This window comes from Alligator mississippiensis, chromosome 4 (genome assembly GCF_030867095.1).
Source record: "Alligator mississippiensis isolate rAllMis1 chromosome 4, rAllMis1, whole genome shotgun sequence".
Classification (NCBI taxonomy): Eukaryota; Metazoa; Chordata; order Crocodylia; family Alligatoridae; genus Alligator; species Alligator mississippiensis.
This window is the reverse complement of record NC_081827.1, coordinates 226,245,642-226,260,080: the sequence shown is the minus strand read 5'-3', so window position 1 is coordinate 226,260,080 and position 14,439 is coordinate 226,245,642. Positions and strand designations below refer to the sequence as shown.

Sequence of the window (14,439 nt, the reverse complement as noted above, 5' to 3'; positions counted from 1 at the left end):
GAGCTCATCTCTGGGAGCCAGGAGATGTGGAGCGTTTAATTCTGCCACCAATTTACTATGTGGCCTTAGGAAAGTCACTTAACTTCTCAGTTGTTCCTTCTGTAAAAAGAGAATAATGCTTCTGGTTCAGCTCCACCTCCAAGGGGAGACTGAATACATAAATAACTGTTTGTGCAGAGATTTGATGATCAGTAGAGATCAGTATTGGATATGATGATTCTAGCAAACATCTCCAAAGCCAGAAGAATGTTGCTCAGTCATACATGTCTTTCTTTTCCAGATCCTTTAAAAGAGCAGTGCCTCTCATTTATGTGATATGTTTGGAGTGAAACAATGGTGCAAATTAAGAAATAATATATTTCATAACACTGTCATAATGAAAACAGTGTCATAGGTTGAAAATTATACTGTCTTGATCTCTTGGACTTGCTGTATTTAACTGGGGATCAGTTCTAACATACACTGTAACCAGAAAGGCTGGATATGAGTGTTGTATGCCATTGACTAGAAAGCAGGTAATCCTAGGTTTCCTGTATTATAAAACATTCTTTTGTAAATGTAACAAGAAGCAAAAATATCAGACCATAAAATCATGTTGTTCTGATTTGCATCTTTTGTTTTCCCCTGTTTTTAAGAGTCTTAATCAATAAATAATTATTGATTACTTTTGAGAGAAAAATAGGAATGTACAAAATGTCAGCACCATAAACCGTCATAACAGTTTCTAATTACAGTACTCAAAGCGTTTCATTTGACTACTTCAAATATTAAAATTGGTAGCTAGGAAATTCTCATGAGTGTTAACATACCATGTCTAGTGATCAAATAAGAGAAAGGCATCCAAAAGGATAAAGCAGATTGTTTCGAGAATTAGACTAAACATAGCCAAGCTATATATCCATTAGAGAACTCCCAAGAAGAGAGAGAATGAACTTTTCAAACAAATGTGGAAAGCGTGTTATTTTTGTTAGGACTCTTTGTAAGAATCAAACTGTTTGTTTTCAAGAAGAGTTGAATTGGATACAGCATACTATTGCTTGTTCTTACTATTTGTAAGTTACTTTCCTGATTTGTAGAACTGGTCTCTGAAATTGTACCCATAGTTTTGTTTCCTCAGTGGCCAGGTTCAAATGATGGCACTTGGATAGGTAATTATCTCACTGCACAAGATCAACATTTGTACCTGCAGTTCATTGTAAATGAAGAAATGTCACATAAAACTGGAGGCCAGTTTTAAAAATCATTTGCGACAGTACCTCCAAATCTAATGCCAGTTAAATAGGGGGGAGAAACAAGTGATCCCATATCACTGACCTCTGACTTATAGACTCCTCCACCTTGAAATGTGACGATGTGTTTTTACGTGTGAAATGTGTTCATGGGCTCAGATTTCCTTGTATATTATGGCAGTTTTATGTCAATGTGGCAGGGTAAAGAGTACTTTACTGTGGGTTAAAATAAGAGTAAATGGTTTCTAAATTTTTCATTGTCTGCACCTCTCTTTCAGGCTGCAGTACATTTCAAGAGCAGCATAAAGACCCTTTCTAGAAATGAGAGTCCATCTCAGTAGTGTTCTGTAAAAAATCATGAAAAAATAACTGTCCTACTAGTACATCTCCAGTATTAACATCTTACCATTTGAAGTGGCATATTTTATACATTTTCTTCTTATACATTTTTTTCGTAACCTTCTTGGACACCATGTGTTCCTACTTCCATGAGAGTTTCTTCACATTGAGTTGTATTTCCACAATTTAACTGTCACAGCCTAGAGGCATATATTCTGGATGACTCTTGGTTTTACACACAATTTCTACTAATGTTTGTGGGAGATGCATGATCAAGCCTCTCTACACCACGTGGAAACATCACTTCAGATCCTTTCTCTGCCAGCCATGGTATCTTTCACAACTCACTTGTAGCAGCTCCTACTAGCAGCAATTTAACTACAATTAAGCAATTTCCTAGGTAATTGTATACACATAGAGCCAGACAGTTCTAATGAAGGGAGGATTTTTTACAAAACACTGGAGTTTCAAACCCTTAATTCCAGGATAATCTACTAGCCACACACAGAGACGGTATAAGCAGGTGCACCTCCATTGTGTTACTGACTAACCCAGCTCTGAGTTTGGCTCTTTGTATTCGTGTTTGTTCTTCAGTTGTATTAAGAGGACTTTGTCAGGGGCCAGAGGTACAAAAATTTTACCTTCTGATACCCAGACTACATTTACATTTTGCTAATATGAAAGGGACTCTAAGCCACTGACCCAGATCCAAATCAGCCAGAACACTCCAACTTTTCTTTGCTTAGGTTGCAGGTTTGTGCGTTATCCAGCCCCTAAAAGTGGGATGTGCCACTTGTGTCATCCCCTGCGAGTTTACAGGGAGAACAGAGGGCTGGGAAAGTAGGTATGCTCATACTTGTCCCAGATACAGCCCTGCAACAGACTACAGAAAGTCCTGAACTTGAGGTATGTTTTGTTTGAGCCACCTGACTTGACAAGTGTGTTTCTTAGAAGGTTTTTTGCCCTTGATTTGGAAACTCTTCGTTATGAAGGAGAAATGCCCTTCATTGGACCTTTCAAAACCATCCAGTTATATTAGCTTTAGGAACAGGCAGTTCTGTTCAGACAGTACCAGGATGCCCCAGTTGCTTTTCCCCAAAAATCCAATCCAAAAGTTCAGATCCCCTCCATGCACTCCTGACTCCCTCCTAGCTCCTCATTCTTACCCTGAGTCCTCTCTTGCCTGTTAGGGAACCTTTATTTTGCAACTCAGTGTGAATCTGATACTTAAAGCCTCTGAAATATCCAGTTATGGCTGAGTTCTCAGAAGAGAGGGGGAGATTCAACACATCCAGACCTCAAGAATCAAGTAAGCCCAAGATTTGAATAAATTAGCAGCAAGTTGCAGAATGGAATCGAGCACAAAATCGCCAGACCTACTGGGTTCTGATCTACAGAGGCAAGGAAAAATATGGAAGAGATTCCAGGGACAGGGATCAGGAGCAGAGGAAGAGTTTGTGGGCTGTCACTTTGGTAGGAAAATTGGTAAGTGGGAGGGAGGAGGATCACATAAGCCTGAGAAGGTGGGGAAAGTTCCATGGAGTCAGAGGTTTAAAGAGACATCTCTGAATTTGGATATCAGTGCCAGCCAGTGCTCTTTGTCTGACACTTAAGTTGCTCAGTACTGTAGCAGCATAAGTACTCTCTTAGGAAAATGACATTGAGGCCCTCTCTACATGTTATCAGGCATCACACAATTCACTGTTTAATTAGCTTGAGACCAGCTACAAGTGCAGAGTGCTTATCAGTCTCACAATAAAAAGCTCCAACCAGCTGTAAGTTAGATATTGTAAATGTGTAGTAACTTTATCGCTTATTGTTATTGAGCTTTAATTTGTGTGTGTAGAAGGGTCTCTCCTGCAAAGGGTCTCTCCTTGCCTGGAAGCCCCATCATCTGTAGCCTCCCATCTACAGGGGTGCACCTTGTCCACCTGGGCTGTGAGTCCTGCAACTTCTAGGGACTCTGAGCCCCAGCAGTTGTGAACTCTGGGTCCTGTCAGCTGCAGGGTGCAGATATAGTCTCCCAGCTCTGGGGGTCCACAAAACCTCTGGAGTGGGGAGATCACCACCACAGCAATCCTCCTGCCTCAGAGGTTTCACATACCCCCAGGGTGGGGAGATCACTGCAGCAGTGATCCACCCTGCCCTGGGGGTTTCATGCACCCCTGAGGAACGATGGTCACTGCAGCAGTGATCTCTCAGCCACTGGGTACGTGAGGTGCCTGTGCAGCTGGAAACCCCTCAGTAGGCATGTATGCGTGGCATGGCAGGAGGCATAATTATATGAATCGTTCATTAGATCCCATCACACCTTTTCCTACATGTGTGGAGGGGGCCTGAGATGGGTGATTTGAATAGTTCTAAGTGGCTGTCAGTTAAACCAAGGAGATAGAAAAATTAAGACAGAGCTATATCATTTATTGAGGCATTTGGATTTTATTCCGTTTCAATGAGCATTTACAAAAAAAAGTGTTCCCCAACTGAGTGTAAAAGGTGTCCAGATCTGACTGGTAATGCTTTGCACCTCTCTTGGATTGATTTTTGGGTAGGAACAAATATATACTGGGAGCAGTTCCCAAAAGGGAGGGAGAGCTCCTGCTCTGAGCTGGGCAGTAGCTGTCACAGCATAACATTAGTGTATGAGCTATAACAAAACAAATGTAAAATTGCTCTAACTTCAACTCTGCTTCATCCAGGGTTAATATTGAGGAGATTTAGCTCACTTTTGTGACTACAGCATTGTGCATGTATAGAAGTAGCTCCTTCCCCCCCACTTTTGAGACTTCTTCAAATGTACACTTGTCCGTTTCCCAATGGGGAATCAAACCTGTTTCGGCTGCTTGTGAGTTTTTGATGAAAATCATTTTGTAAAAGAAAATGCTGCCTATATAGAACGAGTTTGGTGGGTTCCCTTCAATTCTGAAGATAACAGTACATCGCCATATGCATCAGCTGAAAGTCACTCAGATTAACCCCTTGTTAGCATTCCCAAGTCAAGGAAGAATTTGAGGTCTTGAGTGTCCTCTACATCTCCTTGACTGCAGTAGACACTGAGGTTTTATTCAGGTCTCTTCAAAGCATTCACTGCTCTTCAGGAGCAGGCCCTGAATGGGTTTGCAGAACAAAATCATGACGTATATGGGGGGTGGAGAGTAGGCCTGTGTGAAATGGCTAGTATTCATTTCGGATTTGGATTTGGCCAATTCAGGGGACAGTGATTTGGTGATTTGAATTACTGTCCCAAATCAATTCAGTTGAATCTGATTCAGAGATTCGGCCATCTCCAAATTGGACAGGCCCCATCCCTCACCCATTCTCCCAGCCCCATCAATGGCTGCCCCACCCGGCCCCAGCTCCCGGCTCTTTAAAAAAAAAAAAAAGAAAAAAGTCCCCACTCACCAGCTGCTGCCAGGCTGGGGGGGGAGGGGGGGCAATCCCCACTGCCCCCCACTACCCTATGCTGCGTGGGGAGCTCTGCCACAAGCCTCCATCCCTCGCCTGCTCTCCTAGCCCTCCCCATGGCTGTGCTGCCCAGAGCCAGCTCCTGGTTCTTTAAAAAAAAAACCAACCAACCAAACAACAACAAAAAAAGACCCAGACTCACCAGCTCCTGCCAGGCAGGGGCCAATCCCTGTTGCCCCTGCCTGCCCCGGGTTGCATGTGGAGCTCTGCCATGAGCCCCCAGAAGCCCTGCTGGCCACTGCAGCAGCTGGTGATTGGGATCTTTTGGTTTTTTTTAAAGAGTCAGGAGCTGGAATGGGAAGGGCAGCCATGGGAGGTGGGGCTGGGAGAGTGGTTGAGGGGCACTCAGGTGGGCTGGGGAACCAGGCAAGGGATGGGGCCTGGCAGGGGTCCCTCCTTCCTCCCCCGCCCCCTACTTACCAGCACAGAGTCTGGGTCCAGCTGCCTGTGGCAGCAAGCGAGGACTACCTGAATCTCTGAAGCTCTCTGAAACTTTTTTCCAAATTGATTCAGAGAGCTTCGAACCGATTCAGACCTTTTTACTGGTCTTCTCATTCGATTTGGATTTGGAGATTCAGCTGCCAAATCTCCAAATTGGGCTGAACCTCCTCCAAATCAGATCAGCACCCGGAGCTTTGCATAGCTCTAAATTAAGAGTTTGCTTGTGTTTGGTCTAACTCCACCGTTCTGTGGTTGAAGAAGGGCCATCAGTCACCACAGGACTTAATCAGGGCCTCATATGGAGACTGAAGATGAATAAAATAAAGTTAAAAGAATACCAAAAAAAATATTAATAGAACAGATAAATGACCAGATCCCATATTTGGAAGGAATTTCAGCCTTCAGCCAGTGGACTACAGGAGAGGATTTTGAGTCCATTCTCAGTTGTAACTATGATTAATGATATTTTTGCAGCAGACAAAAGGAAGATAATAAGAATGTTTTTTCTGTGTATGTAACAGTAACTTCTGGAAGTTAGGCAATAATCTACTATTTAATATGAAACAATTTCAAGATAATGTAGTCAGGATTTCATCTTGACCTAATAAATAGGGTTTCTAATTTCAGTTACATAATGTGAAGCTGTACTACCAGGAGAAAATTGTTATGTGAGCTTTCTCCAAAGGGAAGTACAGAGTAGTTTAAAGTTCCTTCAAGATTTAAATAATTTCAGAATATTTGGTAATGATCTTACTAGGTGTGGATACGGGACATTTCCCCCAGAATAATGTACGTTTCACAGCAGTTTTGAAGAATAGCTGTCTGAGAATAGAGCTGAGGAATAAAACAATCCCATACACTATGTTTGTGATGGGAATCTCTAATGAGGTGCTATGGATCCTGATGCCCAGTTTATCAGATAATTCCCTTCCAGATTAGCTAAATATTCCAATGCGTTGGGGAAAATGTTGTGGAGCTTTGCACTTCACTGCAGCTTTTCTCTGGGAACTGTATCTCACGTGGAGATGATACTTTTTTATTATTGGGAAGTATCAGCCTGTAAGTGATATGGTAAATATCCAGGCTGTGTGATGAAATCAATCAATCAAATTAGTCAAAGCAACAGATGTGAAACTTGCTATTCCAGTCAGATATTTTGTCAGAAGTAATAATAAACAACTGTACTGTTAGAAAATTAGCAGCCATATGCTTTTAAATTCCTCTGTATCCTCCATTTTTCTATTCTCCTTCCCAGCTCTTCTCTTCACTTGGTATAAGCATCCTCTCTCCTCCTCCCCAGTCCCCTTTTGGTGCAAGAGCCTCCTTTCTGCAGTTTCTGTTGCTCTGAGTAGTTTTCTGGCATATGTCTTGTCAGCCTGACTAGAAAGTACTAGTCCTGCCTTCTGTGCCAGGGGACAAGGAACAAAGATTTTGCCAGCCCTTGAATGGGTGCCTCAGAAGAACCTTGTCTCCTCCTTGCACACCAAATGGGGAAAGCTACCGCTCAGTTTATAACCAACAAAACAGGCAGATTTTGTAGAAGCCTCCAAGACTCCATACAGCAAAATTTTCACAGAACGAGGAGAGGCTTAAGTGTCTCTTTGATCTCCCTCCACATTATTCTCTTCCTGATATGGAAGCTAGTCATCCAATGCTGCTATTATGTTTTCATTTTTATGTAATGGCTTTTTCTTTTTATGCTAGATAGCTTCAGTTTATTTGGCAATGGGTAACTAGAGGGAAAGACAAAACCTGTGCAGGAGGGATGAGATCCAACTGAATTGGTGTGGAGCCAGAAAATGAACAAGATTTCTGGAGGAGAAAGCTTCTGGGATCACAGAAATAAATAGACAACTGGATTAAGGAGTCAAATGTATGTAAAGGGTCATATACCCCAAATTAAAACTATAATAAAAAGCTTATAAGCCCACGTGAGAACCTTCAAAGCAGTGTGAGGTATAATAATGTGAAGATATTCTATACAATAACAATTACAGTAATACCCATTACTGGAACATGATAGAATGACAAATCAATGGACATATATACAGTTTACTGCTACACTTGGGGAGTACATCAAGGGCTCAGTAAATAACTCGGTGAGAAAACTGGGAGTAATGGCCACAAAATCCTGGAAGATCGATTCAGGCTCAACATTAAGAAGAACTTCTTCATAGTCAGGGTGTCCAGACTGTGGAATAAACTCCCTTCCGAGGTGGTGCAATCACCTACCCTGGAAATCTTCAAGAGGAGATTAACCAGTCATTTTGCTGGGCTCACCTGACTCCCAGTTATTTTTCCTGCTTGGTGCAGCGGGCTGGACCTGATGATCTTCCAAGGTCCATTCTGACCTTGCAGTCTATGAATCTATGAAGGGTAGATGAAATCCAAATATAAAACCACCCCCAAAATATTCTTTACATCCTGAGAAAAACATTCTCAGGTTACTTCTAAAATCAGTGTAGTAGAATTTGCATCAATACATAATCCACTGCATAAAAAGCAAAATATAATAGCAGCATTTTATGACTAACTTCCAGATCAGGAAGAAGATAATGTGGAGGGAGATCAAAGAGATAACTAAGTCTCTAACTGATGATAATGAGTGCTTTAATTTATCCCCATATAAAGCATTCAAATGTCACATAAAACTAATTTCTCAATATTATAAATGCTCACTTCTTGGACAGCTAGTTCTAGGGCACATAGGAAAAATGTTTTTTTTATATTAGTCTCTAGTAACACAGAAGAGTCCATTCAAGAAATAATTATAGTTGAGCCATTAAGTAATAACAACCAAAATATGATTCAGTTCAGTGTTCTCAGGAGATACCATGTTCTACATTTTTTCCCTTCTTTTCTGGTAACATTCTTTACCAGGAAACATCCGAGTATAGATGCAGGTGCTCTGGCATAAACATGTATTTCACTCAGGTATAAACTATATTGATTAACTTTTTGTATTTTCCCTTTGCTGCTGCTGTTAGCTGTTTCTACACTATAGCTACTGTAGCTGATACATCTATAGAGGCAAAACCTTTTCTCATGTAGCTTGGGCTTTAGGCTTCTGTTTTTTTCAGTTAATAAATTTGAGGATCTAACAGTGATTGAAGGGTTAAAGGAGAGAGTACAGACAACACCTGATAAATTAAGAGCACCAAGATACGAGGACAGAATGGTGCTTATCCACCAAATGTCTACAGGAACTGAACACTAGTATAGTTCAGTTTCTGGTTAAAGTTTGTATTCTGTCATTGAAATCAGTAGCAGAGGACAAGAAGGTAAGAAATAGCTACTGCAAGATGGTTTTGCATCTTCTTCTCTAACATTTCACATTGGCAAATGTCAGATGCAGGACTCTGAAATAGAAGGACCACTAGTTTCTATGCAGCAACTGGCTCTTGTACAAGACTCCTTGACTCCAAGGGCCTTTTGCTCTTCTTTATGTCTTGTATTGAGGGGCCAGGAACTGTTACAATTTGTGCCTCAGAAACTATTCCCTGCTAGCCCCCCAGGAGGCATACACCATGCAGGGGGACAAAAGAAAGACAGGGGAAATCCAGGGCTGCTATCCATGCTGCAGGGCACAGCTAGCCACAGCTCTTAGTGGGTGGTTCAAGCATGCACACTCAACCCACTCTTTAGTGAGCTTCAGAAGCTCTGGAGCCTGCCTGAGCTATAATACCTTCTGTACCATCTGCCATTACAGGTCTGTATCTGACAGTCACAGTCATACCCTTGATGAGAGTTTATATTGTATGAGAGTTTATACAATACCTATGGAAGAAATGGAATTTTTGTTGGAAAGACATGTCTGTTGATTGTCCTGTCCATCTCTTAGAGTTTGAGAGCCAGCAGCTGAACTGGATGCTAGAGATGGCAGGTAATTGCTGGACAGCTTATTAGGCCTCTGGGTAATTATTTCAGTTCTCATATACACTTTAGTTACTTACCCAGTGACAGCTACAATCTTGTCTGACCCTTTAAATGGAATAATACCAACGTAAAGTAGAAATGCAGAGCAGACACGATAATCCGGATTACCTGCATAAAGTCCTAGATCATCTAGGAATTGACTGATGTCAAAAGGGTGGGCAGATAGGTTTGAGTGTAAGCCAACAGGAAATGGAAAGGCTGAGGTGATTCTGAAAGATGTTTTAAGGAAAAGCAGCAGCACTTTCTGCTCCACTCTTGAAGCAGCTCTCCTCAACTATCAAAACTTTAAACATTCAGACAATGTTGATAAATAATGGTAGGTTGAATCAATTTCTGAGCATTGTAAATGTGTTCGTGTGCAGAATTTGTGTTGACAGAAATAAGTATGCGGTGTTATGATTTGGCATGGTGTATTCACTGTATATTTACATAGGATAAACACACTTACTGCAGTGTGATGTATAAATACTGTACAGTCTTTGAGACATTACAGCATTGTGTAATTATGTAAGCAGTCTGAAAATGAAAGGGAAACTTAAAAGTCATTATTCAGTATATAGGAGATAAGGAAGCCCAATAGTGTTACAAGACATGACTATTATTTCTTGTCCATTTGAAAAACGAATGCTGGAGGAACTGGTAGAACATACCAGCAGCTAAGACTCTTTCTTCCTCCTCAGCTCATAATTTTATGCTGTTTGTCAGCTCTTATACTTGGAGAAGGTGCACCTACTCATTCATACCCACTCTGTCATCACATATATACTCAAAGAGCTGATTTCTCAAGGGCAGAAAGGGCAGTAAGTTCCTGTGGAGTGAGAATCAAAGGTTTCAAAGGTAGATAGAAATGGCCTTTAAGATGCCTAAAGTTGTTCTGAGAATGGGTCTGGGCGGGTGGTTGGGAAAGTGAAAGAATTTGAATAACAAAGCCTACTATTTCCATACCCTAAATACTTGAGCTTGTCAACCTTGCACATACTTTACAGCTGTTGTAAATGTTAAGGATTCATCTTTGCTATAAATCCATTGACTTTTGTGGATACATGAATTTGGCTAAAGGTATCTTGATGTCTGTGAGCAGGAAACTTCCCCACCCCAGTATCACTGAGGGTTTTACCAGTGTGAGGGTCCTAAGATCAAACTCAGAGTGTATGTACAGACTAACTTCTATAATTCTAATGAAGATTATTAACTTTAGCTAGAAACCACTTGAAAAGTTAGGTTTTAGTATCTCTAGTTTTTCCAAGTTAATTATTGTTCTAACCTCATTCTACATCCCTCAACCCTGTGACAGGTGAGTGCTTGCCTATGAAAGGTGTTCTATGCTGTTTCTGTCAGTTTAGCAACTTTGTATATAAATGTTAACTTAAACAGGAAAAGTCCTGTTTTGGGTTAGGCCCCAATTTTGACATGCCTTGTATAAAAAAGACCCAAAGGTGTGGTCCCTACCTAGAGGAGCTGGCAATCTAATTTAAAATAAGTGAATATAAAAAGATCACTTGTATAATTGACAATTTTCACCTTCTTGAAATCTGATTAACTGCAAAAATGTGACTTGTGAAGAATACTGTTCCAGTGTGGTGTTTTTTAGTGTTATCCCAAACTGTTTGTGTCTTAGCTTGCTTGGTGACATATACAATCATCCATCTTCCATTTTAACACTACATAATTCTTCCTGAGTATTTAGCCAACAGGGTTTACCTTGTTGTAGTCATGCTCTGGTCTGTGGTTTGACTCGTGCAGTGTGTCCCACTACGGGGACCTTCCACTCTCTCAGAACCTCGCCTGCCATGACTTGATGGAAGATTTCAGTAGAATTCTGTCCCACAGGAAGCAGAAGGCTCCCTTGTTAGGACACCTCTCTCTGACAAATAGTCCTCTATGGCCCCTGATAAGACACCAGGCCTATAACAGGGGTTCCTCCATCTCCTGCACCCCCACCACAGGCTTCTGAATGACAGTTATTGGATCCTGCTGTTACAGTTTCACAGCTAGGGAGCTAGTCCCAGTACCTTTCAGTCTGTATGCTGACTCCCACTGGGAGTGGGGCACTGTATCTCCCCAGATGGCTACTGGGAATTTTTCTAAGTCGGTTCCCCACAAGGATAAAGAAAGATGGGCAGGTGTACTGCCCCTCACCCTCTGCAACTGACTCTTTCAGTGGGAGGGTCCCCCTCTCCACTACTTCTGGCGTCCCCTTAGGGTATCCGCTGGATGCTCCCAGCCTGTCAGCGTCGGATTCTGCTCTCTTCCTGTGGCTCACCTCTCCTGTGTTAATATGAATCACCTAGGGTAAACTAGTGTCAGACGTTCCCTTTTCCCAGGATCTGCCCCACTCAAGCTGCCATTCCCCAACCCCTGTGTTCCTAGATAGGGCCTCTTTCTCTAGATGGTCCTGTTCTCTAGGGAATCTTTTAAGGTGCCAGACCAGGGCTGTGCCGGCTGCTGCATATCTTGGAGTGTCTCCGCTGCCCATTCCCACACTCCGGGGGTTGTCTGTCCCTTAACCTGGGTGCAACAGGCAAGAATAAGGTCCTTATCCCAGGGCACCTCTGCTGTATGGTGTCAGGGCCAGCTTGCTCGCCGCCCCACTCTGGCCCTCGCTGATGTTTTTCTCGATGCCAGCAAGGCAGCTCTGCTCTTGGGGTGTGAGAGAAAGGGGATGAGTGGGGAACTTCCCTTCTCAGATCCCCTTGTCCTTCTACATTTGTCATCTGGATATTTATTTTTAGCGTCTAATTAGAATGTAGAGTGAATCAATACTTGGCTGACAGTTATTTATGTATTCCTTACAGGAAAGGTTTCAAGTGAAGAATCCGCCACATACATACATCCAGAAACTGAAGGGCTATCTTGATCCAGCTGTCACCAGGAAGGTAAGAAGCATTCTGTTTCCTTTTGTATGCTCTCACTTCTTCCCTAATAGGAAGAATCATCATAGATTCAGAGTTCCTTCCTCCCTTTGTCTAAAAGGTCCTGAAAAAATCTCTAAGGTCTCAAGATTTCAGATATAACGAATCAGAGAAAGAAACAAGGAGAAATTTGCAAGACTGCAGTTTTCACAGTTCAGTTGGCAAAGAACTAAAGAGGTGAAACAAATGAGGAGCATCTGGCAAGAGCAAAAGAATGATTTAATGCCTTGTGAGTTCAAGGTATAGCCTAAAAGAATATGGAATGAAGTCTTGTATATCAAGGTCCCTTCTTGAAATTTGGGCAGTGTTAGTTGCAAATGAAAAGCTTTGTCCTGGTGGCTGTCTTCTCATCTATTGGAAAAGATTGTTGCCTCTGTTCATATCCTAGTGACCATTTTTCCATATGACCCAACCCAACTGGCACTACTTGGCTTCTTCCTGGCCATCTCAGCAGAGATTTCAAGGGCAGAAAGGGCCTGGAGACTGAAACATAGGTCTGAAATGTATTGCGTCCATAAGATATATTAACACTGTCATCTTAGCTCTGAGAAGGATTTTGCTCTATACTCATGTACAAACCCTTTATTACTTACATGTCTGTTGGAAGATCTGAGGAAAGACCAAATGGGCTTTAGCCTGAGCTGGTATGCCCTCACTTTGCTGTGAGGATGCAGCCAAGATTGTTGTGGTGCTGATAGTCCTCCAATGTTTTTTCCACACTTACCCTAAGGGACAGCTAAGTTCTGGCACAAGTGATACAACTGGCTGGGAAAGGGCATCACTCAGGCAGGTGAAAAGACAGTAAAATATGCAGAAATACAGGCAAGACCTTACTGTGGGAACACTCATACTTGGGCTAGGAAACCTGAGATTAGTTGTGCAGTATATACTTACCCCTAGTCTCAGTTTAAGGTAGAATAACACTATTTGCCTGAATCAGTTTACCACTGCTCCCTTGACCCTTTTCAGTGAGATACCCTTTTTATCTGAGTGCCTACATAATCTTTCCCCAACAGGATCAAGACCTGTTAACAGAACGTGTATTTTAGACAAATGCTGTTACATAGTTCTAGAGCAATCTTCCTGAATTGAGATGGAGGTATATTGGCAACTTAAGTGAGCAGTTTGCTGTTGTCATTACTATCCCTTGGGTAAAGGAAATTGTGTATAACTTTCATTATGTCTACGCTGGCTAGCTTGAGTACTGAAGCCTTTTAGCTGCAGTAGCATGGATCTCTATCTGCGGGGGAATAGTGAGCTCTTGCAGTACCTTCGGCAGAGTGCTAACAGAGATCTGGGGTTAGGGGGGGGCCTCTACCTGTCTCATCTCTCTCTGCAGTCTGGCAACTGGTGCTACAGTTGAGTACGTTTGCCTCAAAGCAGCTGCAGTGCAGAATACTAGAGTACACCCCTCCCTCTGCAGAAGTCTTTACTGTAGCAGGTACAGCCTAGCCATAGAAGCCAGACAGCCATGTGCCTAGTAGTAGATGGAGGAAGGGGCTGGGTGTAATGTGCCCTCCCTGGGATTTTTGCCATGGTGCAGACTTCCCAGGGACTGCTCCTGGTGCCTTGTTTGCTCCCTCCCTGCTCCATTTCCCCCTCTCAGATATGCTACCATGTGAGGAACAGCTCCTCCCATGCCAAAAATCCCATGGGGGATATGGGGCACCATTGTGCTTGACCCCTCTCCCCCATATAATACTGGGCGCAGGGCTGCCCAGCTTCTATGCTTAGGCTGCTTCTGCCTTAGCAAAGACTCCCAGGAGAAATTCTGGTGCCCCTCTAAGTCAGTTCCTGGGGTGGGTGCTCTGCTCACCCCTCTCTAGTTATGCTACTGTCTGTGTGTGCTAATTTACCATCTGTCTCAAGTTAGACTGATTTAGGTACCTGCAATAGCTCATTTTCAACTAGCTTGGATACTCTGCAGTGCACTGCAATGTATAGAGTAGACATATTCTTATTCTTTGAGGCTTTCATGATGGCAGAATATTCATATATTCCACTGAATACAAATGTTGAATCATAAGTATTGGGTTACCCTAGTTGTCAGCTCATATCTCGTGTTGATGTTTTTAACAGCCTTTAGAAAAAAAGAAGGTAACAAGAGCATAGCAGCTCCT

General features: G+C 42.4%; 1 protein-coding gene across 4 annotated transcripts in view; it reads left to right on the top strand.

Moving 5' to 3' along the window:
- The window catches only part of FMNL2 (formin like 2), a 281,915-nt gene that overhangs the window by 176,107 nt on the left and 91,369 nt on the right, over positions 1-14,439 (top strand). For all 4 annotated transcript variants that reach the window (XM_006260421.4, XM_006260422.4, XM_014599550.3 and 1 more), the window contains exon 3: positions 12,203-12,283. In XM_006260421.4, the coding sequence (XP_006260483.1) occupies positions 12,203-12,283 (81 nt within the window). The remainder of the gene's footprint in view (positions 1-12,202; positions 12,284-14,439) is intronic.